Below are 26,609 nucleotides of genomic sequence, written 5' to 3'. Positions count from 1 at the left end.
GACACTATCTCTTCCTCCCTGTGGCCCCTTGGGTCTTGGCTCTTCAAAAGCAGGAAGAATTTCCATTTATTTCAGCAGGAGTAGAACCAGACATTGAAAATTCCTGATCGGCAGTTCTGACACAGCCTTTTCTGCTTGATTTTTCCTATTAACTGTTTGATTTTGGGGAAATACATGTTATCACTTTACCTCTCAATTTTGATGATGCTGAAGTGAGAAGGCCAGGTGCTGACTGGCTTGGCATCCAGAGGTATCTCCACATCTTGGCCCCCCAGATTATAAATGTACACAAGGTTGTCATTTTTAATTGCAAGACCAACGTAATGTTTTGCCTAAAATACCAGAGAGATGTTAGAGATAAAACATTGAAAGAGATTTAATGCAGGACATAAGTAAAGGTAAGCTTTGATAAACTGAATGACACCTTTAAATATTACTGAATGCTATTTAAATAGGAACAAAACCTTCATTCTCTAATTGGTTGCTTTCACCACATAAAACTCTACAGAAAAAAAGTCTCTGATATTTTACTTTATATCCATTTTGACTGAGGTAAATTCAAGGTCATGAGGTCTCTGCTGACCATGAATTAGTCATGTTCAATGGGAAGCTGTTCATCATTATTTAGTGTGCAGCACCATGTGCAGGAAATAGTCTAAGGCCTAAGTATTATGCTGCAATTAAATATTCTGCCAAGAGGCGTTTCACTTGATTTATATTCAGTAGACATTCTTTTTTAGGAAAGCATAAAAATAAAAGCCTGGCTCTTTACCTTCCCAAGTAACAGATTGCCAGAATGATACCTGGCTTGTGAGTTGTGATTTTTTTTCCTTTTCAGAACCACAGTTTAAAGAACAGTTATTTCAAAGTAGTGATCAAGAGTGTACAGCGTGTACAACAGCAGCACAAGCCACAGATAAAGAAGTCTGCTTATCTTGTGGGCCTGTGACCTCAGAGATTTGGAATTGACACTGTCAACAGCATAAACTGATTAAAGCATATCTCACAGAAGCCAGGCAGGTGACATTAACTGCTTCAGAGCACCTCGGTATTGGCAGAGGAGACAGCAAGTGTGGCTTGCAGCAGTGACAATCAAAGCAGTACACTGCCAGGCAGTCTAATTTGCTTTTTAGAGAGCATCCTTCACTGTTTGGGGTGACAAGTCACAAGGACAGGGGTCTCAGGACCCCTTGCTTTTTGCTTGTCACAAAATCAATGATGGTCATAGAATAGACACATTTAATTCTGAAATACGAAGAAACAGTGAGAGGAAAAACTGAGGGTAAATAAATTCGAAACTGATTTAATTTTTTAAAAATATATGCATAAAAGTTAACTGGGCTATTCGCTTACATTTTTGTTTCCGAGGTACAAAATGAATCTGTCTGGAGAGGCTGCCAGTTGTGGGTTGTCTTTGTGGAGCTTTATGTACAAGCTCATGGAAGTGAAAGATTTCAGTTCTTCCACATTGATCTTTGGATTGACTTCAACAGCTGATTGGCCTTCAAACATCATAGAGACTTGGACCTGCAGTTGCAAATGGACAAAGTGAGACACGTGTTGTTGCCTGGGGTCGTTACTTAAGGTAAGTGTGTAAAAATACTGTGCCAGCAGCCTTGCTTACTCCAAGAGTGGAGTTGATACCTATATATTGGCATGTAAAATTGTATGTTTGTAACAATCTTTCCTGAAAGACACTGTAAAGATTATGGAGAAAGTTATCTTAAAATTAATTAAAGGTCCTAATGAGCTCTGCTTAAGCATATTCATAAAGTAAATTACATTTTAGTGGGAGATAGATGTGTGCAGAGTTGAATCAGAACTATATTACTATGTATGGCACATAATTAAATTCTTACACAGCTATAAAACTTCTGCTCATAATTTATTTCTTTGCTTTGGGAGTAGTACAGCCATTTTCTGTTCATGAGTAATCCTGTTATATCATTGAATCTACACTGATATTTATGAGATGCTAAAAAAATTGTAAAACTGTTCATTTTAGTTCAAAATGCTTTCAACGTAACTGAAGCAATGTTTTCAAGTTTAAACGCAGTATACCTGAATCACAAAATACATTTTAAAGAACAGTCAAGCACTACATACAAAATAATTTTTCCAAGTTATATTCCAGCACTGTGAACATACAATAATGCACGGATTTTTTTATTTCTCTGAATGAATTCAAATATACTTGACCTTGGTTTTCTTGTTAGAGAAAAAACCCTCATTATTTATGTATGGTAAGGAAAGTGTTTTTTTCTCTATTAAGTATGTGTGAGCCAAGGATTCTCTTACCCTGCAGAAAATTAATTCAAAAGAAAGGAAAAAAAAAATGCTGTCATCTCAGAAAAGCTTACATTAAATTGCTATAATTATTACTCATGGTAATTAGCTTTGTAGGTAATTTGCCTACAAATTATAGGTAATTATGTTTTGTTGTTTTGGCCATCTTATACATTGTGCCCAAATCTTTATTGTCAAATTGCTACTGCAGTAACAATAGTCTACCACGAATACTATGATAATGTCAAAAGCTTGCAAATAGTAACTGTAAAGATTTTAATGACCTCCAATGTGCTTTGTTCATCTGATTTTGGTGAGGTGACAATATCCAGGTTTGGGCTTCTAGCATAGCCCAAGAAAATGGAGGTTATAGTAAGATTTGATTATTAACACTAGTAAGCGAAATCCCCAAAAGTCCAAAAGTTTTACCTTGCTTGCTACACTCCTGGTTTGAGCAATTAACTCTCTGATCCGCTGAATGTTGGAAGAAATATTGTTTGCTGGTGCCTTCTGTTCTACTCTGCGCATTTTGTCCAGGAGTTGAGGGAAAACTTCTGTAAGTTTCTTCACTGCAGTTAGAAAAGAAGAGACAGATTTTTCTTCTTCTTTGAAAGACTGGTTTTGCATCAGGAATATTCCACCCTATCCTCTGAGGTTAGGTTACCTGTCTCCTGCTTTCTGACCAAGTCATAACTGTGATGTGTGAGACGCAGTGATTTCAGAAAGGGTAGTGATTTCTAAGAATTTGGTATTGCTAAAGTTTTTGGAAATAAGTTTGCACAAAGGACACTATGTTTTCTTAGGGCTCATAGGTAATACTGTAGTGTCTTACCTCTGTAATACTTTCCTCAAGGAGCTCTGCAAACATTAATAGTTTTAACCTTTTACTCTTCCTTCAAGACAAATGAATGTTAGGCTTAATTTTACATCTACAGCAACTGGAGCAGAAGGATTATATGTTCAGCATCTCACTGGATATCTGTGCCTGACCTGGGAACTGCATTTAAGAGTTATGGTTCATGAACTCTTCAAATTCACTGTAGGGGAGATGTATAGGCTGTTTTCCTCAGCTTTCAGCTGTGTGTGCCTCCCAGAGGTCATCACCCAGACAGCAACATCTCTGCACAGGAGATGTGTTTGCTTGTGGCTCACAATCATGACACATGACAGAAACACTGCCAATTTCATGCTGTGGTGACAGGCCTGTGGTGTACAACAATAGAAAGCCTTAAGTGATGATGATGATGATGATGATGCATGTGCACCTAAACTGTGCTTAGTACCTGCCCCAGCCCTTGTGATTGGTAACCTCAGTAACTTTCCTGCCTGCATCTGCCAGGGGCCATGAATTAGAGTCCTGGACCTTTGGTCTTTTGCTGCTGTGTCCTCTGGTGGTTCATGTGCAAATGTCATTGTTATAGAAGGGAAATGCAGGGGCTCTGTAGTGTTCAAAGTGAGAGAAGTCCTTTCCCAGGAAGATAAGCAGAAAAATTATCAAGAAGGAAAAATAACTACCCTTACTTATAATCCAATTTTATCACATCAGATTCCAATGACATGCTGCCCTTTGAAGGATATTTACACATCACATCATTTTTAATCTTTAATTAAATGTAGGTACAAGAAGCTGAGTATAATGAAATGCGACTTTAGCTGCAAGCTACGTGCATATAAGAAAGATCCAGCATTCAGAGTTAATTTTAATGACATGGATTCACTGTAAAGGTTAAGATCAGATTTGTAGGGTTTTAAGTTATATTTTGGGGGTTGCCAACTTACATCCACCTGCTCTTGTGTTCTTCCTGTCGTATTTTTACCTTTGTCTGGGACTCATAGAAGGGCTTGTGTTGGAAGAGATCACCTAGTTCCAAGCCCCCTGCTGTGGGCAGGGACACCTTGCACTGGACCACATTGCTGAGAGCCCTACCCAACCTGGCCTTGAACATCTCTGGATGAAGACTGCAGGGAGGCAGGTAAAGGGGCTAATCATCAGATACAGGAGACTGTATAAAAAACAGGGGAGGAGGAGCAGAGTCCAATCACTTTTCTGTGCTTCCACTCTACACTGAATAAGCCTCAGCCTCATTCATACCAACCCAGACTATGAGAATATTCCATGGAGTCCTACAAGTCTGCTTGTTTTTGGAAAGAATGAAAAATCTGTATTTGCCTGTCCTGTCCTGTCTCTGCTTGGCTGTGTTCGTTTGTGTTTTACTTTCCAAGTTCAGTCTAGGAGTGGGCCATATAGAACTTTAGACCCTCATTTTTTTTCCATTTAGTCCTGAAAGGCCTTATATAGTGGGAGTTAGTAATCAGCTGTTCTATATAAAGCTTTCTCTATGTTAAAATATCCTTATTTTAATGAATCCTCAAAGAATTACAGTAAATTTTGGTGATGCCAAAATGTGTTAAATTTTCTGCTTAAAAAGCCCCAACAAAACCCAAATCAGGAAGTTTTCTTTACTATTTTCCATTTTTAAGGCAAAAATACTGCAATCTCAGAAAATTATTTAGCAAATTGCAGCCATTTCTTTTTAATAATCTGCAACTGAATTGGAATTGTGTTTGATTCACTGTCTTAAAACCTGGCTTTTCTGTTTGAAATTTGATGTATTAAACCTGAAATGCTACAATAACATGTAAACACAAAACTAACACCTGTAACTACTAGAACTATTATGAAATCTCAATATAAATTTCTTCCTCTTGGCCTTTATAATGGCGTTCTCCAACGCAGAAGAACATTGATTTTGATTTTTGTCTTTGTGATGAAGGTGAGAAAAAGAAAACTAGTCCTACCCAGTGATAAAATACAAAAAAGAATAGAAGGGAAATTGTCAAGGAGGAAATACCCTGACTGTAACCTTCCAGACACTTTCCCCTTCTATGTTTTCCTTCCCAAACTGTCTGCCACCCTCTCTGCTGAAACCTACCAGTTTTCTGCACAATGGCAACATGGGCTATTCTCAGACAAACTGCACAGCAAAGATATGCTCTCAACCTTCCAAACACCAAGTGCATGCTTTATTTAAGGGCAGTGCAGACATGCCAGCTTGGAGGCTTCAGCTCCTCTGGTAGGGTTATTGGCATGAAGATCGGGTGTTTTGGTGTTCCAGACACCTGTCTGAACATTTGTAGTGACTTTCCTTTGGACTTGGATGGGCACTGCTCCTGTCAGATCAACCTCTCCTGGCAGAATACACAGCTGATCTGGGAATGCTCCACCATGCCTGGCATGTCTGCATCTGTCTTCCTGGGCTGTGAATCACAATCACATCTGTCTGGAGCACTATCTGTGCCAGCCTCCTGTGTAGCACTGATCTCCTCAGCTATTTTCACCTGATCTTTCTGGCAAAAACACCTCATCACACCTTTAGACAAACAAATCAATGCCTTCAGAACAAAAATGCCATGGAAAAGCTTCCTCCACAAATGTACTAGGGCACACTTAGCTGTAGGTTGCATATTAGCATCTCTCCAACAGTTAGTTGGTGGTCAGCAGCCCCTCCAGGAGCTTGGATATGATCAAATATTTTCAAGGTGACTCCCGACCTGCAAACCCAGCATCACAGAGAAGACATTTTTTCCAGGCATGTGACATAGGAGGTATTCTTGTTCCTTTTTGGGAACATAACCATTTTAACTCTGTTCACTCTAACAGAGCACCTCAAAAGCCACTGGAAATATTTTCTCCAGTATAGAAGCTTGTATGAGCAGCTTTTTTTGAATCCTGAATGTCTGCTGGCATTTTGAGCATGAAGAGCCAAATGCAGTCTCTGTTGCTGCTCTACCCACTAAGCTGGCAAGGGAAAATGTTAAATGTAAATCAAGTGTAAAGGTGAATAAAAGCAGCTTCATGTGTAAGCTACAGCACACTGTTTCTCTTGGAAGTTTTTCATCATACCATTCCCTCCTGGGAGGCCAATCATATCCACATTTGCATTATTTTACATGGTAATTAGAGCCCATAGCCTAAACTTCTCTGTGGTGATCAAAAACATTTTACAGCAATGCAATCCAATCCAAGTGCTATTATATTAACTACACTCTTACGGAGCTCTGCGCAGTAACTAGCAGTGAGCTTACCCATTCCCAGAAGGAGAGGTTCACTGTTCCCTTTTGATGAAAAGCTCAGAGAAATCTGAGTTTCCTCCAGTTCTGGAGCCAGAAATTGGGATACTGAATAGCACTGAATTTCTTCTTGTGAAGGGAACCACTTCTAAACCAGTTCTTGGGAGCACTCACTTAACCAAAAATACTAGGGGTAAGGGTCTTATTGATCATGGAATTCTGAAAATAACATAACTCTTGGGATTCCCCAGCTGAGAGAGAAGACTGACTTTGGAACACTAGAAACAATGTTGGGTTTGATGCTCATAACACCATTTGCAGTAAAATGACACCTGCAAACTTCCTGACAGAAGGAGAAAGGATTTAGGGCAGCAGATCTGAGATTCAGACTTTCTGGAGACAGAGTCAATGAAGTTATGGAATTTCTCTGGGGCACTTTTAGAAGGCAAGACATCACTGAACAGGTCTGCAGCCGATGGTATCATCAAATATGTTAAGGAAGTTACTTCTTCTGGACTTCCAGCCTCCCTAGCCATAAATATTTTAGGATTAGTGAGCCTCCTGAGCAGAGTCAAGAATACATGGAGCAATAAGTAATGGTGCTGTAATCAATTTTTTATTCCAAATATTTTTGTTTCTAGATTGATTATTTTCTTCCCCAATTATTCTTTTCCTTCTTTCTAAAGTCACTTTATTTCAGCTTCATCTTCATGTCTCTTTTTCTACTCTTGCCTATCATCTTCATTTTAATTTTGTAGTCTGCCTTAGCTTTTCTTTTGTCTTTTTATTTGCCTGAAATTTTTCATAATAAGTTTTCCAATGTTTCCAATAATAAAAGTGGAATTAACATGATGTTTACAAGCTTCTCCAGAAATCATCCCGCTTAAATATTTTATTTCCTCTATCGTCTTTGACCCCTTTGTTTAGACTACAAGCTCATCAAGTGAGGGACCATTTCTTCTCCATGTTTGCACTCCTGAAGACAAAAGGGCTCTGTTTTCAAATGCTTCTCAATGTTAAAAAGCAAACAGACAAAAAACCCTAAATCACCAACCATAATAGCAAGAAGTGTTTAAACAAGCTGTTTAACATTCAGTGTGACCTTGGTACCCTGATAAAAACAAATTAGAATTCAGTAAGTCTTCAGCACTTAAATGTTTAAATAATTTTTGGAAGTCCCTGAAGATCCAGTGTTTTTAAAATATAGTCAAGACCTAGACAACTGCTAATTTTTGAAAATTTTCATGGAGGTAGAATACTAGAAGATTATATGTAATGAATATGCAATGTAAACAATTCAAATAATGTATTATTGCAATGATTCCCTGATATTTTAACACTGAGGAATGGCAAACTTTAGGTCACCATACCTGCATCCCCAGCTGAATGCACAGCACTGTCAAATGCCTCTGAATTGTGCTGGAAGTCTTGCAGGTTTTGGGACCACAGCCTCACGTTCTCATCCATGGGGGTCGTAGCCTGCGTTACTGTCGTGGTAGCACTTACAGCCTCTGCAGTCTTCAGCTGAGCTTGCTCCAAACGCTCTCTGGCCTCCACTACAGAACAAATAGGGAGTGATAGGAAATGAACTCGTTCAAATATTCAAGCGTGTTGTGTGTTCCATCCCTCCCCACTCTCTGTATTCCCCTTCCCTTTTCTCTTCTTCCCTCCAGTTTATATACACTGAGCATGATGTCATATGGAATGGAATAGTCTTTTGGTCAGTTGGGGTCAGCTGTCCTGGCTGTGCTCCTTCTCAGCCTCCCATGCATCCCCAGTCTCCTCACCAGCATGAAAAGCAGAAAAGGCCTTGGCTCTGTGTAAGCCCTGCTCAGTAGCAACAAAAACATCTCTGTATTATCAACTCTGTGTTCAACAAAAATCCAAAACACAGCCCCATGTTAGCCACTGTGAAAAGAATTAACTCTACCATAGCCAAGACTAGCACAGAGTGCAAGAAGAATGTTAATAATTTCAAAATAATGACAAAATATTTAATTTCATTATGAAAGTGTTAAAGCTGGATATTTGATATCTAGGTCTAGTAGTTTCAGCCAAACTCTTTTAAGTGCTGAACTCTTAGTAGCAACTTCATATCCATATTCAAAGATAAAAATATGCTCGTGAATGTATGAAGATAAAGCATCATAGAGACAAAGTTCCTCTTCCAACCTGTCTCTGCTGACTGCATTTTTGCGATGGCTCTCATCAGCTGACTCCGCAGGGCATTCATTCTGGCAAAAGAGCCATTGACTTGCCAGCTGGTGTCTGCTATGGTGTAACCACTGCCTGTGGGGAGAAAAGGGGAGGTACAGCTGAGGGGCGTCCAAGTGGCGGCTAGAAAGGTAAATTCAATCCTGGGGAGATATGTCCTTAGGCATTTACTATACCATGGACAATATACCATGGCCTTTTTAAATTTAGGACATGCACACTTTACATAATCTAAAGGAAAAAAACAGCCCTGCAGCACCCCTGCTTGCCACAGGGTGTCTTCCAAAAATCTGGAGAGCTGTGTTCCAGTCAGTACTCTTTCTCCTTGCTTTACCAAAAGTGCTGAGAATAGCTGCAACCGGTACACAGAAATAGTTTTAAGGAACTCAAAAGGTCCTGAAAAATTTAAAAGGTAATCCTGTAATTCTAGATCTTTCTTTCATTTGCAGTGAAGAAAGGCCAAACTACTTTAACATTTATTATTACCCTCCACTGGTGAAATCCAGCCTTCTGAACATTTAAGATGCTGTGATTTGGTTTTAATTGAACTAGTTAATTGAGTGTATTTACAAGTGAACAACAGTTTGCAGGGTCACATATTAAAACGGTAGTTGTATCTGAAATGGACTTTTCATGAATGAAATAAACTATCAGTATCTAGTAGGAGGACAAAACATGAGCTACTCAAACTGTGCCCATGGCCATTTCAAGTACTTTGTGTGGTAAATTCAATCAACAACCTATTCTGTTGCAGCAGTAGTTCTGCCTAGTGATGTGCTTCTGAAATTTATTTTAATGTGCATGGCTATAAGCTGATTGGGGAAGTAGAAAGGATGTATATTTACTGTCATGTGCTGTCCGTTGTAGCTGCATGGCTCGGATGAGAAGTTCTTCACTTTTACCTTTATGGTAAAGGACCTGAGTATCAATTCCAACTGCAGCCTATAAGCATGTTCCAAAAAAAGAAAGTCAGAATAATCCTTATCAAATATTCCACTTTTTTGTGATTAATTGTGGACAATATTTTACCTCCATATAAATGCAACTGCAAAGTCACTGCAGTTTCATTTGCTTTGTTAACATTTAAGATTGGCAGTTGGATTGGAAAAAAGTCTGAAAAGCAAAATTTTAGAGAAGTGTATGGTTTTCCAAACAACACTACTGAGTAACAAAGATGGAGAAAATTTATGAGCTCCAGTTTAGTCAACATGACTAAATGCTGCCTGATATTTAGGAACTGGGACTCCTAGTTTCTACTGTCATCTCAGATAGGTGATAAATGCTTTCACTTCATGGGGAGCTGCCTTGCAGTCTGCAGCAGTATGCTGGAAACAGAGGGCTGGACTTGAAATCCCTCAGCCCTCTGGGGTTCAGCCCCCTTTAATCTACCCAAATTATCTTGCTATCCCACTAATAAATTGCTGGTAAATAGCATGTATACAGACTGGTAACTACAGGCACACAAAAAATACATGTGAACTATTTTTGAACAGTAAGGCCAGAGAAAAAATTAGCATCCTACTCCTTACACTGAGTGTATGACTGGGCTTTGTCCCATTTCAGCCTGATCAGCTATGAGATGCAGTGATGTCTTGAGCACATTTCCTGCCACATGGCACTCAGTGAAGTAGGGGGACTCAAGCACTAAATGCCAGCTCAGGTTCCCACAGGAGTAGGGAGCTGTCTGTAATTTCACAGAAATGTCTCAATGTGAGTGACAACACAGAGCAGCATCACCCTCTGGGATAGGGACAGAAAAACTTCTTGTGTCTTTTCAAATACCAAGAGACTTCAGACTGGAAGAATAATTAACTACATGGGATTTAATTCAGGAAATAATAAAGGAAAAAACTGTGTAGTGTGAAGTTCAATACTGCTAGACGACAAAAGTTGTTTTTTCTTTACATTTAGATGCCTGAAGTCCCTGAAACATTGTAAAGTAAAAGCTGGTATTATGAAAATTACTTACATCCTTGACCCGGTTTGTTGTGTTCAGTGCCAACAATGCAACTTCATTGGCTTCTTCAATATAACCGGCAATGTTTTCATACACATTTGAAGCATTGATTGCCCTTTGTACCAAACCATTTGAATCAACACCATACAAATTCCTGTTAAAAAGAGAGTAAAAGGTGAAAGAAACCAAACTGAATCAAAGTAGTTTCTGACTACATAATCACACATGTAAACATACTTGGCCTAACTGGTATTCTCTTCATTGTGTTTGGCCAATCTGAAGCAGGTGAAAACTGTGTGGATAGAAGAATCTTCCCTGCCATTTAACTCTGAGAATTTTGCCCTTAACATTTATGTGAACAGCAACAAATGGCTACTCAGTTTTTATCTTTTTTTTTTTTTTTTTTTCTAGATTAGCTATTCCATAAATTAACAGAATAACACGTCTATCAGTAATCCTTCTTTAGGAATAATTCCTATCCATGAATGGAAAGACCTATGTGTGCCTGTGACCAGGACAGATGTATCACTGTCTTGTTTATATTTTCCAAAGGTAAATGGAAAAAGGGGAGAATCAGATGAAGAACTACCCCTAGCCATGAGAATTGGCAGGAAGTTAGACTGAAAGAAACCTTTGATAGCATGGTTTTGATCTGTGTGTTAGGTGATAACTGGCCTTCAGGGGAGATTCCATACAGAAGATACTTCTGGGCTCAACATTCATCTGTTAACAATTTTGAATAAATATTATTTTTTAATGTTCTGGTGATAAGCAGATTTCAAAGTATATTTTAGAAATAGGTTCTAAATAAAGATGTACTTGCACGTGTGCATTCACTTCAAAGTGTTTGCACACTGAGAGATTATTAAATTTCCAGATTCAGCATTATTGCAAGAATTTTCTGCTAAATTCCCTTATGGCAAAACAATAAACTCTATCAAATAAAAGCCTAACAGGCTAATAAAGCAAACCTATAAAACCAAGATGTTTTGAAGACAGGCTAAATGCTTTAAAGGATTAAAGTTTCACTGCAGGACAATCTTCTCAACAAATAATAGAGTCAGCATTACTCCATCTGGGTATATTGTAGTTACTTTTGTTTGCTTTTTGTGAAATTCCTAATGTGTTGGACTTAGTAATAATTTTAAAATTATTTTGGGAAGGGAGGAAGGGTAGCTATATGGGGTATTTTCTTTCAAGTTAGTCTGCTGTCCCCACTTAGCTGATCTCAGACGGAACATATTGTTTGGTTTTTATGTTCCTGTAGTTTGTGTGTCATTATAGAACAGTTTCAGATGTCAGCTTTATACAATTGCATAAAAGAAGACCATCTGTTATTTTTTCCCTCTATTTTAATCTCCTATCTAGGGCATACGAATATTAAGAAACAACTGGTATTTAAATAATATACTTGAACAATAGTTGTAAGCTTATCTTCCAAAAGCATATGCTTATGATATTACTTAAGGTAGATTTTGGTGACACATTTTATTTAAGAATTCATTTACAGCAGTGATTTTCCCATGGATAGTCCTAGTTGTAAATAAAATAAATTTATTTAGAAGTGATTTTTTAGTAAATTGGTATAATGTTGATGCATTTAGTATCTTCCAACAAAATATAAAGCCTTACAATAAGTTTTTGATGTTGTTGTGAGCCACTTTTATTGGGACACAACCTACTGAGCATCAGAACTACTCCATCTGTAAAACTGTTGGATAAAAATTATCTCAAAGCTCATTTTGTGCTCTGTAATGCTAAACATTGTTTTAATGTAAATGAACTTACTGACATGAGCAGTTTCTGCGGACCCCATTTAATCTTGCTTGTATTATTTCACTTTTCACTAATCCACCTTTCCTATTCTTTTGGAAGAGGAAGGGAACATGCTCAATTAGACTAGAGAGAATGTCATGCAAGATATATACTTATTCTTTAAAAAGTTTCATAGCTTTTGCCTAGCTCAGCTTCAGCTGTTCTGTGTGGATCATGGCAAGTCCTTTTACACATGACTTAACACTGATTTGTTTAGTGCCTATTTATTGTCACTGTGCTTCTGCTTGTCTTTTCAGCTGTTCAGTAAGTGGCACTTGTATGAACAGAGTCTGCTGAAGTGAAATTTTACCCATCCAGCTCATCAGAAAGTCTTCTTAGGTTTTGTGCATGATGCATAGCCTTTTCTACCAGATCATCATCAAACAGGGACAGGTTGGCTATTTTTTCTTGCAGTTCCTTTTTTGCTCCATCTATTTCTGCGTAGAACCCTGATGCATTCTAAACAAAACAGGGAAGGGAGGAAAGATGAAAGTTGCAAAAAATCAAGTCTGTATTTTGATTATTATGGGTTTTTTTTTACCCTTTATGTTATTATAATGTTCCTTTATTTCTGTTATAGTTGTTTTATTTTACATCTTTAAGAGAAAAAGAAGAAAGATCTAATGGTGAATGCCAGTATAGAGACAAATGCACGAAGATGAAAATAAATAAAAATTCCAGAAATCACTTAAGAAGGCATTGGAGACAGGTGCATAAAATAAAGAAAGAAAGATGGTAAAAGTCTTACTATATGTCTTGTATGTTTGCTCCAGAATTGTGCCAATGACAAGTCTTTCTGCCTCTTTCAAGTCTTTCACGTCCCCTTTCTGCCTCCTTGCACAGAGAGATTCCTCATGCTAGGACATCTTGGATTAGTCTAATCTGTAAATCAGTCCACCTAAATACTACTTATGTATGTACAGGCAAGGAGACATTGAAATCCCTTTGCCTTAGCCATGTTTCTTCCTTTAATTAAATATTTGTGGAAAGACCAAATGGCCTTTATTCACCTTCTCTCCAGTACACAAGCTTGCCAATGTGTTTGAAGATTAGAAATGTGGCAAAATGTGATTATAAATGTGTTTCAAAATATATGAAAAAGCATGAAACAGAGAGAGGGAAAAAGGATGGATGGGCAAAATCTGAAAATACTTGTTGCTGATGAGGATGGACAATGTATAATGTTTGCATCGTGCTTCCTTCCTTGCACCGTGAACATCCTCAATGGGGAACCCAAAATGATAAACTGCAGCAATTGGTTTTGGACAAAACACCAGAGAAAAATCCCAACGTACTGCTTGAACACAGGGATAGTTACAAAGTGAGTTGTCATTCTGTTTTCTCAAATTATTTTTTCAAAGAAAAATTAATGACTTTTGGTAAATGCTTTTGTGTCAAGAAGTTGGCAACTGTGACCAAAATGAATGCTTGTGGAAAATTTTATTTTTTCTTCAATTATTTCAAAATTTTAAAATAAGTCATGAAGAAAGAAAGCAGCTTTGTAAAATATTTTAATTAGCAAATTCCCAGTTTTATTTTCTTCACCTTCTCATAGAAAAGCTAAACCCTAAAAAATTCTACAAATTTCCTTCAGCACCATGTCTGATTCAAAACACTGGATAGTAGTCTATGGTTCCATAAAAGGATTTCTATGTGACAATCTGGTTATATATGTTTGACACAGTGCCCGGTTCTAATGCTGATATCTGGGATCTTTGGTGTTCTTCCATGCTCACTCATAAGCACCAGGAAAAAAAATTTAGCATATAATGCAGTCTTTTACCAGAACATCTTTTGGCAGCTGCATGTATTGAAATAATTGAGAACTCTGTAGCAAAATCTTTCATTAAGCTTTACCTACAGTAATGTGTCCTTATACTAGAATTAATTTTTTTTAGGCAGTAAATAGTAATAACAGAGATTTTCATCCAAGAAAACCATCTACTTTTTCAGGGAATATTAACCAGTATTTCACTGAAGCAGTATAAAGAAGGAGAGTTTTTCCATTAGTGATCTAAACATATGACTTCAAAAAATCTGGATGTATAATTTAAACAAGCCACTGAGGCACTTACCTTTATTACTTCACTTAACTCAGAATTGACCTTTTGTGGTCCTTCCAAAATAGTTGTAGCACTGAGCAGAATGCTGTTCACTTCATCCATTTGCTCTTTTGTCTTCTCATGTTGTTTCTAAAAAGAAAGCTCAAAACATAAATTGCATCCAATACCATTTGTGCTTTGATATGTTAATCATTTTTCTTAAATGTGCTGGAGTTTATTAAAAGATAGCAGTGAACTAAATAGATTTTAGACATATTGGAAGTCTGATTTTCCAAGACATGTCTAATTGCTACATATTTTTGTTTGTTTTGTGAAAGAAATGTTGGATGATTAAAAAAAAAAACCTTCATTTTATGTTACAACCTAAGATGCTATTGGAATGAAGCACTATTCATTGCACAGCAGAGACAAATGAAACATGGATTTTTCATAGTCATCTGAAGACTACATTTTTCTGGAGTTTTTTTAAATCTACAGTTTAAATCTACAGATCTCTTTTCCTTGTCAGTAGTAAAGCCAGCGTGATTCCTGAATCTAAGTTGTGTATAATCTACTGTTTTAAGCAGTGGCAGAGATGGAGTGTTCACAGTCAAGACTTATGATAAATGTAGTGCACAGTACCTCCTGTTTTTGGAGCCTGGCTGTGTTTTCCCTGTTTATATCCTCTGTTTGTGTAACATAGCCAAGCGCCTCGCCTAATGCCTCCTCCAGGTCTGACAGCTTCACATCCTGTTCGCTGAGCTGCTCCAGCACATCAGTTACCAGGGACCTGGTGTCATTGTACTTTTCGTGAAATGCTTCAATTTGCTGTAGCACTGGGAGAAAAATAAGAGGCCAATAAATCCAAAGCTTGGATTTCTGACAGAACTTTACCTATACAGCAATTTCTTTACTTTTACTCAGGCGACAGTAAAACACATTTTGTAAAGCTCATTTGAGGGATTATATACCTAGATTTTAATTTTCCCTCCTTTTTGAGAAGGAAAGATGCCTCCCATTTTACTATTTCATTTTAATCCTATTACTCCCCCCTCTGAAATATATTTTATAAAAAGAAACTAGATCTGTCTTTGCCTACTTTTCATTTGTTTTTCATTGTTAAACCTAGGCAGCCTGTTCTGGAGAAGACAGTCTTTATGCCTCATGTTCTGACTCATGTTCATTAAGCTGTGAGAATTAGGCTGCCACTTTTTCCCATGCCAGCAGCTTTTCTCTCTCTGCTGGTGTTCGCTGTCCCCATAGGCAGGGGGGAAGAGGTTCACATGAGCAATGCCAGCCCTGCCATGAACCTTCCTAAGCAGCTGTTGTTGAGGTGCTGCAGTGCACAGGCACACACAGACACACAGACCTTTTCCTCCCCATTCTGCTGTGAGGAGCACCGAGCACCAGCAGAGACTGGGGCAGGATTTTGGGAGCAGCAGCATCTCCAGCACACGAGCTGGTGCTTGCCAAGTGCCTGTTGGTCCTCCCCAGGGGCCCAGCAGTACACCTAGAGCTGCCCAACACCTGCCAGCTGAACATCAGCACGTGGCTGAAAGGAAAAGTGATTTAAAACTCACACTCCTCTGCTGCATTTTCCTCCTCATCTGCAAGTTGCCTCTGATTAATGAAAGGCTTTCGACGTTTGATCTCCTTCAGCATCTCCTCAGCCATGCTCCGCTTCTGGGCAATTTCTTCAGGGCTCAGCTCTTGTTGAATGGCATAGTATTTTGACTTGCTGCTGATTTCTAGGGGGGAAAAAGGAACAGATGGTTGATTCAGTATGACTACACAGAAATAAATACTGTGGACTACTTCTACTTTTGTGAATTGTGATGATACTGATGGCAAAACAAAGTTTTAATTATCTTCAACTCCATAGTAGATAATTATTATGTTTAATCCAACCTTAATATTAAACCTTTAAATAATTCACACTTTCTGTTGCATGTGGAGGTCTCATCAGAAGAGGATGGGATTAAACAGACGTGGGTTGTGTGCATTATTTGGCTTGACATTTCTTATAAGCTGGGATAATAATTTTATTTTGGATTCTGTGGCATGTAGCTGGCTGGGATTTTCATCTAGGATCATGGTTTTTAAGTGCTGCTGTTCATAAAATAATAACAATGCTAAGGAAACTGAAGTAACCTCATTTTCCATCTGCAGAAGTTTGAGGCACCCTAAGGAGGTAACATATGGCTTCTGGCCTGATGCTGCCTAGCTGGTTTGGAGATAGATACTATTTCAAGCTTTTGGTCTCAGTTCAAAAAACATTGTTGTATCCCTGCAGCTGAAACTGAGTTTACCCATTCCCAGTGTAATCATTACAAAGTTTGCTCACTTCTCACTCCCTGGCCTTGAATACCAAAGTTGGCAAAACCAGCATTATTCTTATGGGAGATTTTGGTAAAAAATAGGTGTGTAATTGTGGCACCACTGATTCTTTGGCAGAGTGTCTGTATGCCTGCTCTTGCTAGGCCCTGAGCTCATTAGTGAAGCTTTAAAGGCTCATACTGAGCAGAAACTGATGATGACCAGGGCTCCATGGATTTCTTTTTTCTTATGCTGGCACATGTGTGTGCACACGGGTGATGCCTCTGTAGAAGAACAGTTTTGAGCATGGTGGAAATAATTTTCACTTACTTGTTTCTAACTGTTTTCATTCTATTCACAGCCATGGACACTGTTTCTTCTAGAACAGCTTAATGTGATTGTGCTATTTGTGTGCCAAATTAGATGCATATCTACCTTATGTGGTTCCTGTCCTGCTCCAAACCAATTAATGATACAAAAGGATGATCCACAGACATCAACCATGGTTGTTAGTGACACATAGTGAGGCTCATGCTGACACTTTTACTCAAAAATTGTAGAAATGAAATGTGATAGATGGCCAGACAGTCAATGTTTTTTTAGCATCAGAGGTGTAAAAAGACAGTACAAATAAAACATACTCTATGGTCTTAGTCTGGCTCTTATTTGTGATTGAAATATTAACCATGTTTCCTGAGAGAAAGTAATGAAGTACCACCCATAGAGGTAAGGATAAGCAAGGATAACAGCTGATATATAACCACTCTTCCTTACACAAGTTGCCAGATGGCTTGCAATAACTGCCAAGATAGAACTGATCAGGTCAAATATTTTCAATTGGAAAAGGGCTGTTTTACCTCAGCTACCAGTCAGCATTTCTATTCTGGTGCCATAGACAGCTTTGGCATACTGTTGGCTTTGCTGAAGACTGGGGGAAATCTGTTCTGCAGCAGGATGGAGGCTTTCATGTCACAGCTGTACAGGGGACAGGGGTGTTTTTGAGTACATTGATTTGGGGTTTCATTCCTTTCTGCGGGTATTGAAGAGGCTGCAATTGGTTTAATCTCATTTTTATATTTCAGGATGATAATGGTATGTCATAGATATTCCAGATGAAGATGATTATCTCTGACTAGGAAATCTTTTCTGAGTGCAGTTGTGCTTGAGAGGGTGTTCACTGTTGCCATAAATTGCATATTGTCCTATATACCAGAAGATTTTCCTTTGATATATAGGACGGTAAAAATTCTTGATGATCCATTAATACATGAAGGTTTCATTAATGCATTCTTGACACTGAGATGAACCAAAAATGAATCTATTTACCTTCAATGTTATCTCTTATATCATTGAGCTGCTGCACAAGCTGAGAAGCACGGTTGTTGATCTCCGTGGTTTCCTTCTGTACCAGTCGGCCTTTGCTGGATGCTTCATTTCCCTATGAATAAACCATGAGAGGTAAACAATAGATTTTTTTTCAGATGTGAGGATAAGCAGTATAAACACACATTTTGCTTTCTCCTGGTGAGCACATGGAAGTCCTTTTTATCATATAAAGTAGTATTTAAAGGTGTTCAAAGTGAAGATCTGTCTTGTCAGTGGTTTCAGAATTGCAGAGTGAGAGATTAAAATTTATTCCATATTTATCCATCATTTGCTGCAATTAAATTTTCATAAATTGGGTACAGATGTAAAACTCTATCTGCTGAGTCTCCTAGGTATTCAGTGGGCCTGGCTCATTTTGTTGTTTTTGTGGTTTAGATCAGAATCTGCAGTAACCCCTGAGACGTGGGGACCTGCACATAAAATGCTCTGAACAGAAAATGCTCTGAAGAGAAAATGCTGCATGTCTCTGCAAAACCCACTCAAGGCCCTAGCACCCATTTTCCATAAATGTACCCTGAAATAGCATAGAGCTCAATATATTCAGAATTACTATTGTGGTCTTCCACTGTCAGAGTCTGGGGTCAGTATTTCCCTGCCTTACAAGCAACCACAAGTATTGATGTGGAACTAGCATTAGAAGTAACCAGGGAGAAAAGACCAGAGGAAGTGCTGAATTTATTTGCTCAGGGACAGTAAAACCAAGGAATGAGGAAAGAAATCCCCAGATAGTACTGCAAATGAAATATTATTATCCAAACTCACTAAATATTCATAGAAAACCTAATGCCGTAATCAGTCTGCCCACCAGCTGCAGAGAGGGACACTGAGGCGTGTGAGCTCGGACAGATATTCACAGGTACAGAGCTGTGAGTGTGAGTTGATTTAATCAAAGCTCTCTTGAACACAAGCATGGTCTGTATAAGTCTTATGAGCCCTTTCTGCTAAGTAAGTATTGATTAAAAACACACAAACCTAAATTTTCTCTTCCACTTCCCTTTGTGTTGCTTCTTTGCCCTCTACCTGCTCCCATATTTGAGTTTAGTTTAAGGTATAATTTTAATTTGTCTTGTGAAGGAATTGGTAAAGTGAATATAAGGTCTGGCACTTTGCAGTAGGCATGAAATACAATCTAGTTCTATGGCTGCTGTGGCTATCTCTGATAATAACATAGAGTGATGTATTTTACTAATATATGTATATTGCAGCAACAGAAAGATATTCAATATTATCTTTTTAAAATAGAGGATAAGCAATTTTGAACCCTATTTCTTCTCTTAACGTATATCATAGCAGTATTATTCTAGGATGTAATGAAAGTGTTGTGGGAGATGAGAGCTGATTTTAATTTTATACCCTGGCAGCTGGATGTGGATGTAACATTTATGATTATAAATCTATTAAAAATATCTTGAGCGCTGATCAAGCTCCTATCTCAGTGGGTATATGAAAAATCTTTTAAACTGGCAGTTTTTAAATATATTTCGAAATGTATAATCAGGATTAATTTAATTTTAAGAGAGCATAAATGTAAAATAGATATAGTACAAATGCTCACAAAGTCAATCTGTATTAGTTTAGTGTTGGTTACTTCACTTAATTAGAATCAAAATGTGAATGAGAAAGGCAATGTGTCTATCCCAGATCAAACATGTTTTGCAGGGGGTAGGTGGGAACTCAGATCCTGAGAGGAAGATTTTTGTGACTGGTGACAAACCTCCAACCACACTCAACATACTTTTTACCTCCTTCCTTTTCTGTGAGAAGACTTGACTTGATAATTCATTTATGCTTTTAATTCATATTTAAAGTAGAAAGTTACAAAATAGAAATAGAAATAGGAGGTTCTTCCAGCTGTCAGGGCACACCCACTCTTATCTGGTGAACCTAAAGTGTCCGAGTAGATGTTAAGAAATGGGGTTTTTATGAAGAGGAACTGGAACAGGTTTCCTAGAGAGATGGTCAATGCCCCATGTCTGTCAGGATTTAAGAGGCATTTGAACAATGCCCTTAATAACAGGCAAAAGTTAACTTTTGGTGGGCCCTGTATTGCTCAGACAGTTGGACCAGATGATCATTTTAGGTCCCATGTGTTGTGATGCACTAAATAGTTATTTAGTTGTTGTTTTGCACAAGTTTGTTGTGCATTAATTGGGAATTTGCACTGAGTAGTTTTTCTATTGCACTGTGTCACAGTGGTCTATTCCACACACCTTTCCCCTCCCCACCCCAAACCTCAGGTGTGATGGGCTCTCCCTGACCTGCTCTCCCCTCCCCTTCTCCTCACCTGTGTCCCATCAGATGTGGCCCCTCAGCTCTGCCCCACCCATTTTTCCCTGGGCTCAAAACCCCCTGGGAGAAACACTCTCTCTCTCTCTCTCTCTCTCTCTCTTGGACGCCATCAAACACCTCAGCCTCTGTTACCCCCTGAGGTGTTGCCTGGATCTGAAGTGGCTCCTGACAATAAACAGGGTTTAGTCCCGAGGAGACAAATGCCTTTTGTCTTTTACTTGTGTCCATGTAGGATTCCCACCCTGTGATCAGAGGGGACAAAAAGGGAATTCCTACACCCTTCCAACTGGGACTATTCTATACTCACCACTTATATAGCATCCAACAGATGAATATGACAAAGTGCAAACCCTCAGAGCTGTGGCAGAAGGCTGTAAACAAACCTGTTCATCAAGTGTTTCTGCTTCTCTGAGGAGGTCATTCATCTCATCTGCAGCATCATCAACCTGGATGGTCCAAAGCACAGCATGATTCTTTTTTTTTGACATTGCCTCCTGTGTATGGGGAAAAACAAGTCAGTGCATTTGAAAACAAACTCCTTCTCTAGTGAGGGCAGGGATTGAAATTTACAGGAATGGAATGGAAACTAAAATATTCACACTACATGAAAAAACTGAAATGCCATCAATTTGTACCTGGAGATGTATGGCAGTGAGGTTCAGGTCATTCAAACGCCTTTGAGCTGCAACACCAGTAGAAATGCTCAGTAAAGTGGATTTGCTTTCATCGATAGTCAGAACTGACAATCGGATGTCATCTGTCAAATCCCAAATACATTTATCGCAGCCTGATAAGAAAATAAGACAGCAAAATTATTCTTTAGTGTTTGTGTCAGTTAACAGCAAATATCTTAAATTCGTGTGGTAGTGCTCTTGACCCATGGTGTTCACTCTCTTTGTCAGTGATGCTTGCTGGTGGATACCCATTTTTGTTTCACTTTCATCCTCCCACTTCCAAGGTTACTTCCACAGTACAGTTATGACATTTCTAGCTGAGCAGCACCAGATGGGACTGCTCAAAGAGGCTGACACAGGGATTCTGTAATCAGTTGGGAGCGAGAGAGAGGTATTTCCTGGCTATTCCCTAGGCGCTACATGTTTGTGTCCTGAGGGACAATGGATGAAGGTCAAAAAAAAAGCCAACTGCATTTTGTCAGAACCTCAAATTCGATATTTAAAATTTAGTAGTATGAAAAATAAAGATGTCCAGCACATGGGCTCTTGGCCACCTACTTGGTTACAAGGGCAGCTTCTAAAACACAGTTATAATGTGCTTGGAAAGTGCTTTTGCAGAACTATATCCTTGTTCCTGCTGTGGGGTTGCAATGCCACCTTGTTTATAGTGACACTGGTGCCAACACTAAATGCAAGAGATTTAGGTGAATGTGAAACACAGATTCCTACAGACACTTTGGCTTGATATTTTAGTGGGTCCTGAATGTTTTCCTTTTGGTTGCTCCACAGGCACATGACCCCTCTTCATGGGAGTTGGTTCAGGAACCAATGCGTGCTACATGCTCCACATTATATGCAGGGATAAATAAACTAAGATTTAAAAATACATGAAGTGACCAATAGCTACAACATAGTACTCCTGGAAATTCCCCAGGCTTCCTATCATTAGAGTATGTGAGATAGTGGGAAAGGAACTGACTGATGGATATATGCCAAGTTGTCAACAGCAGCAATCTATATTAGATGTTTGACTGGGCTAATTTTCTGCACAGGTAATTTCAGTGGCTAGTATGGGGCCATGTTTCTGATTTGTGCTGAACACAGGGTTGATAATGTAGAGGTGTTTTTGTTGTTGCTGAGCAGGCTTACACAGAGCCAAGATCCATTCTGCTTTTTGTACTGCCATGCAGGTGATAAGGCTAGGGATGTGCTGGAAACTGGGAGGAGACACAGCCAGGACAGGTGACCCCAGCTGACCAAAGGGATATTCCAGACTGAGCATGTGACATCATGCTCAGTAAATACAGTGGGGTGAAGAAGGAGGAAGGAGGGGATATTTGGAGTGATGGCATTTGTCTTCCCAAGTAAATATTATGGGTGGTGGTGTTCTGCTCTCCTGGAGATAGCTGAATGCCTGCCTACCCATGGGAAGCAGTGAATGAATTAATTGCTTTGCTTTGTTTGCAGAAGTGTGTGTGGCTTGTGTGTGCACATGTTTTCTGGGTTTTACTCTTCTGATTCTCTCTCTGTTCCTGCCAGGGTGAGTGAGTGGCTGTGTTGTTGATGGAGTTAAACCAAAACTAGAAAAACATAAATTATATGCAAGATATCACAGGTAAAGTTGTGAGGACAGTTTTAAGGGCCCAAATATTATTTTTCAGGCAGCGTGTCTCAAGGTCTACGGAAGTGGCTTTGGTGATACTTCCCTACTGCTTGGCAGTTTGGACTTAAATGTGCAGTCTGCATCACAGAGTTGGAAATATGCCTGTACTCAGACAAGTGTGTGAGAACATTCTGAAGTACTCAATCAGCAGGACATTGTGTATATTCATGCGCTTAAGTGCCCTGTGGGACTACTGTCAAAATCCTGAGTCCACTGGAGTACCAAGCTCTTAAGATAGTATTTGTAAGCTTCTAAATATAAGAGCAATAGTAATTATTGGTGTTTTCATGATAATGTTCTTACTGATGGTCAGGCAGTCTGTGTCAGTAGAAACTTCAGGACTGTCCGCGAGGCATTCTCCAGTCTGGCTGTCACACATTCTGCCTCCACAGTTACATGCTGGGGAAAAAGAATGGACTTTTGAAAGAAGAATCTTCAAAATGTACAACTCCCCCTCCCAAGACTCGTGAAATTATTATGCTTAGGATTGTGTGTGGATATTCAAGTCAATATCAAGAACTTATTGGACTGATTTTCTTTTCAGTATTTGGAAAAGGTGCTTCTTGCACTGGTGAAATTTGAACAAATTAAATACAAAGTGGAAAACAGAGTGAGAACACCTCTGCTGAAATTACTTGTTCAAAGCTTGGTTGCAATTAGAGTCAGTGAAGCCAGAGTTGCCCAGAAGGGCCATTGTACATCAATGTCTAGAGAGGGTGACATTTAGGAGATGTATTAAGAAAAGTGGGGCAACTAAAGTTAATTATTAGTTACAAATCTTTCCACAGCCCTGTGGAATTTATCAGCACTCTGTCAGGCTTTCACTAAAAAGGCTTTGCAGCTATCAGGGATTGATTGTGGATTCCAGTTACACTGTCAGCTTGAACATATCAAAAAGTAAATTTCTCCTACCACTTACAATGAAGAATAAATGATGTTTTATTTTTTCAAACTTGAGAAAGCAACATTTTTATTGCCAGCATGAGTGGCTTTTTAAAAAGTCCAGTTTTTAATCTAACATCTCTAAACCTCTTTCAAGGTTTAATTGGCCTTTTAAAATATATTATTTTAAAGATTAAAATATTCTCAGAACACTTCAATGCAATAATAAAAACTCAAGCAGAACATAAGAAGAGCAGCAATCTATCTGGAATTTATTTTGGCCTTGTGATTCATCGTTTCAGCAGTACCTCATATAACAAAATATCTTACTGCCTTTTTATTGCAGCCCATTAATTTTTATCTATGAATTGCTCTGTATTTACATTTCCCATTGCACATTCAAGGATTTGTCAACTGAAAAATGCATAAAACAAGTTCAAAGACAACATCCTGCACTAATGTCAGAATAATTTTGTGTAAGTGGACCAGTGTTAGTAAAACTAATCAGTTTTCATGCTAATGTAAGAACAGAAATTGGTTATGAATTCTCTGATGGATTCAGCATTTTGACCTTATCACAATCTGTGCCTCCCAGCTTTCGGATCTATGATTACTTTTAATTCGTTATTTCTTTTTTTTTTAAGAAGTGAAAGAAAAGCATCAGTTGAAAGTAGAGATTTCTCTTTACCTATATCATGGGGACTAGGCTATCATCAGGTAGCAATATTAAACTTAAAAATTTAAAATTTTGATGAGATTGGTGGTCAAGAAAATAAAATTGTGTCTTATTTAGATGAATACCTGTGAGTCTGCTGCATAAAATCTTACAGCAAATTAATTCCAAAAGCAGTCTGGACCATTTTTCAACTACTGGTTTAAGAGGTACCACATTTTTAGTAGGGAATTAATATTTTCAATGATAACATAGTTTGCTGGTGGAGAAAGCTTCTAAACTTACCTTTATTTCTGAGGGCCATTTGTGGAGACCTTTGAACTATAGCTAAAGAATATGTGGCTAAAAAAATGTAAAAGCACCTTAAAATACCGTTCACAGCTACTCAGATTTTGTCTTCTGCTTAAAAGGAAAAAAAGATTATTTTAGATTGATAGAGCTGTTTGTTAATTTAGTAGTCTTGTAATTTTTTGTTTTATATATCCTTTGAGATGCTCCATGGAAACCATGTATGCAGACTGTCTTGATTCTTACAATAATTTTGTTTCTCTATTTTTAGTTTAAAGAAGATATTTGACTTATTTCAGAATCAGTTCTAAGCAATAGTTCCTAATTGTCCCACAAAGCCAAACAAAGGATAAGCTTTCCCTGTGAAATACACAAATAGTTTGAATATCATGGATGTATTAATGTACTGCAATCTGCACAGTACTGTCAAGTACAGCACATTGTGGTGCTCAGCAGAAATGAAGATGAAACGAGAAGTGTGTAATTCTCTGAAACATAATACTGCAAAATCAGGATTTGCTAGAGTGCACTTCAAAATTAAATTCACTTCTGAAAAGAGAAAAGCTATACCTCTCACAATGTATTCAAGCATCCAAGCACTTTTTATTTTTAGCAAAGATGAAACACTGCAAGGAAATCTGCTAACAAAGAGAATTACCACACTGATTTGAAGACTGTGTGAACAGCCTGTATAGAGAACTCCTGTGTACCTCCTTAAGGGTGCAAGCAAAAAACTCTGCTGAGGTCATGAAAGATTGATTTGAGTTTCAAAACTGTACTTTCAGAGATGCCTTCCAAAATCACTTATTGTGTAACTTGCTCAGACACTTGGAATGACCTGTAACTCTCAGACTTCTGGCAAAGTTACTCTTAGGTGCTTGAAGTTTTTGCCCATGGGCAGGGCACGATTGCTGTGGTTTGCAGAGTTGAAGTGCTGGGTGTGTTCCTCCTGCCTCATGGAATTCAGGACCCACAGACTGGATCCTATTATTCCTTCCTGGACAACTGCAGTTAAATCATCTCAGGTGAAGTGAATCAGGCAGTGAAGTTTATAAACAAGATTTATTTTTGCCACCTGAAAATCACAGACATGCTGTATTTCATTAACATCTTGGCTACCTAAATCCAGACAGGAGGTCAGTTTTGGGCATGCTATTTCCCACAGCTGATGTCTTTTAGGAACACTGTGCATGAGCATCATCTCTTCCTGTTCAGCATAAATGGAATTCAACCATTTGCAATGTGAGTTACATCCTGGAGATGGACACTCAAATTACAGCTGTCACTGGAATATAAAACCAGAAAGGACCAGTAGTGGCATCATGGCATCATATGTGGTCCCCTACAAGTGAAGGTAGCAGCACAAAGTGCATGTGATTGCACAGCATCCTCACAGCTCCATACTGTGTGTCTCAAAACACGTCATAATAAGGAAGTAAAAAACAAAGTCCAAGTACACAGTGAGTTGCAAGAAGGATCAAGACATTGCTAAGTCCCTGAGGCCTGTAGCTCTGTACCTGGAGGCACTGGAGCACTTCTGAGGTCCCAGTTGAGTGTGTGCTTCAACTGTCTTACCTTTGAGCCAGGCTGAGGTAGGAATACTTTGTCTCCCTCCTTTGTGTTCTGGCCCCTGCCAAAGAGTTTGAGAGGGGGCCCCAAGGTCCTTGCTCTGAGCACCTGCATTTTGCCTTTAGTAGTGGCTGTTCCTAAGTCCTTTGAAAGAGGATGTAAACTTCTCTTCCAGAGCCAAAGCAAGGATAAAAGGTATGAGGTCAAAGCCCTGTTTGGATTGAATTCCATGTAAATTAGGACAATATTAGAGGAGACAAAACTTTGCGACCCCTCTATGCAGGTATGTTTTGCTGAGGTGCTCTGGATAGCACTTTACCAGGCCCTGAAAGTACAGTCACCTCTTGTGTGAAAACACAGTAACCAGCAAGATTACACAGACTCATAGGAAATGCAGAATATATCACCAATGTGGAAAATAGCAGAAAGTGAGTGGGTACTGGGTCAGGACAGGAAGGATGATCCTGTTCCCATAAAAAATACT

General features: G+C 38.6%; 1 protein-coding gene across 1 annotated transcript in view; it reads right to left on the bottom strand.

The window, feature by feature from the left end:
* LAMA4 (laminin subunit alpha 4) overlaps positions 1–26,609 on the bottom strand; it is a 96,229-nt gene that overhangs the window by 29,972 nt on the left and 39,648 nt on the right. The window contains exons 6-20 of the mRNA XM_053974038.1: positions 23,017–23,112; positions 21,012–21,163; positions 20,760–20,870; positions 18,028–18,139; positions 15,966–16,133; positions 15,028–15,221; positions 14,419–14,535; positions 12,654–12,802; positions 10,541–10,682; positions 9,417–9,513; positions 8,530–8,646; positions 7,728–7,913; positions 2,716–2,855; positions 1,354–1,527; positions 190–332 (exon numbers count right to left, since the gene is read on the bottom strand). Of these exons, the coding sequence (XP_053830013.1) occupies positions 190–332; positions 1,354–1,527; positions 2,716–2,855; positions 7,728–7,913; positions 8,530–8,646; positions 9,417–9,513; positions 10,541–10,682; positions 12,654–12,802; positions 14,419–14,535; positions 15,028–15,221; positions 15,966–16,133; positions 18,028–18,139; positions 20,760–20,870; positions 21,012–21,163; positions 23,017–23,112 (2,098 nt within the window). The remainder of the gene's footprint in view (positions 1–189; positions 333–1,353; positions 1,528–2,715; positions 2,856–7,727; positions 7,914–8,529; positions 8,647–9,416; positions 9,514–10,540; positions 10,683–12,653; positions 12,803–14,418; positions 14,536–15,027; positions 15,222–15,965; positions 16,134–18,027; positions 18,140–20,759; positions 20,871–21,011; positions 21,164–23,016; positions 23,113–26,609) is intronic.

The sequence above is a fragment of the Vidua macroura genome, chromosome 3 (assembly GCF_024509145.1).
Source record: "Vidua macroura isolate BioBank_ID:100142 chromosome 3, ASM2450914v1, whole genome shotgun sequence".
NCBI classification, from domain to species: domain Eukaryota; kingdom Metazoa; phylum Chordata; class Aves; order Passeriformes; family Viduidae; genus Vidua; species Vidua macroura.
The sequence above is the reverse complement of the archived record's forward strand: the minus strand, read 5'-3'. Positions and strand labels throughout refer to the sequence as shown.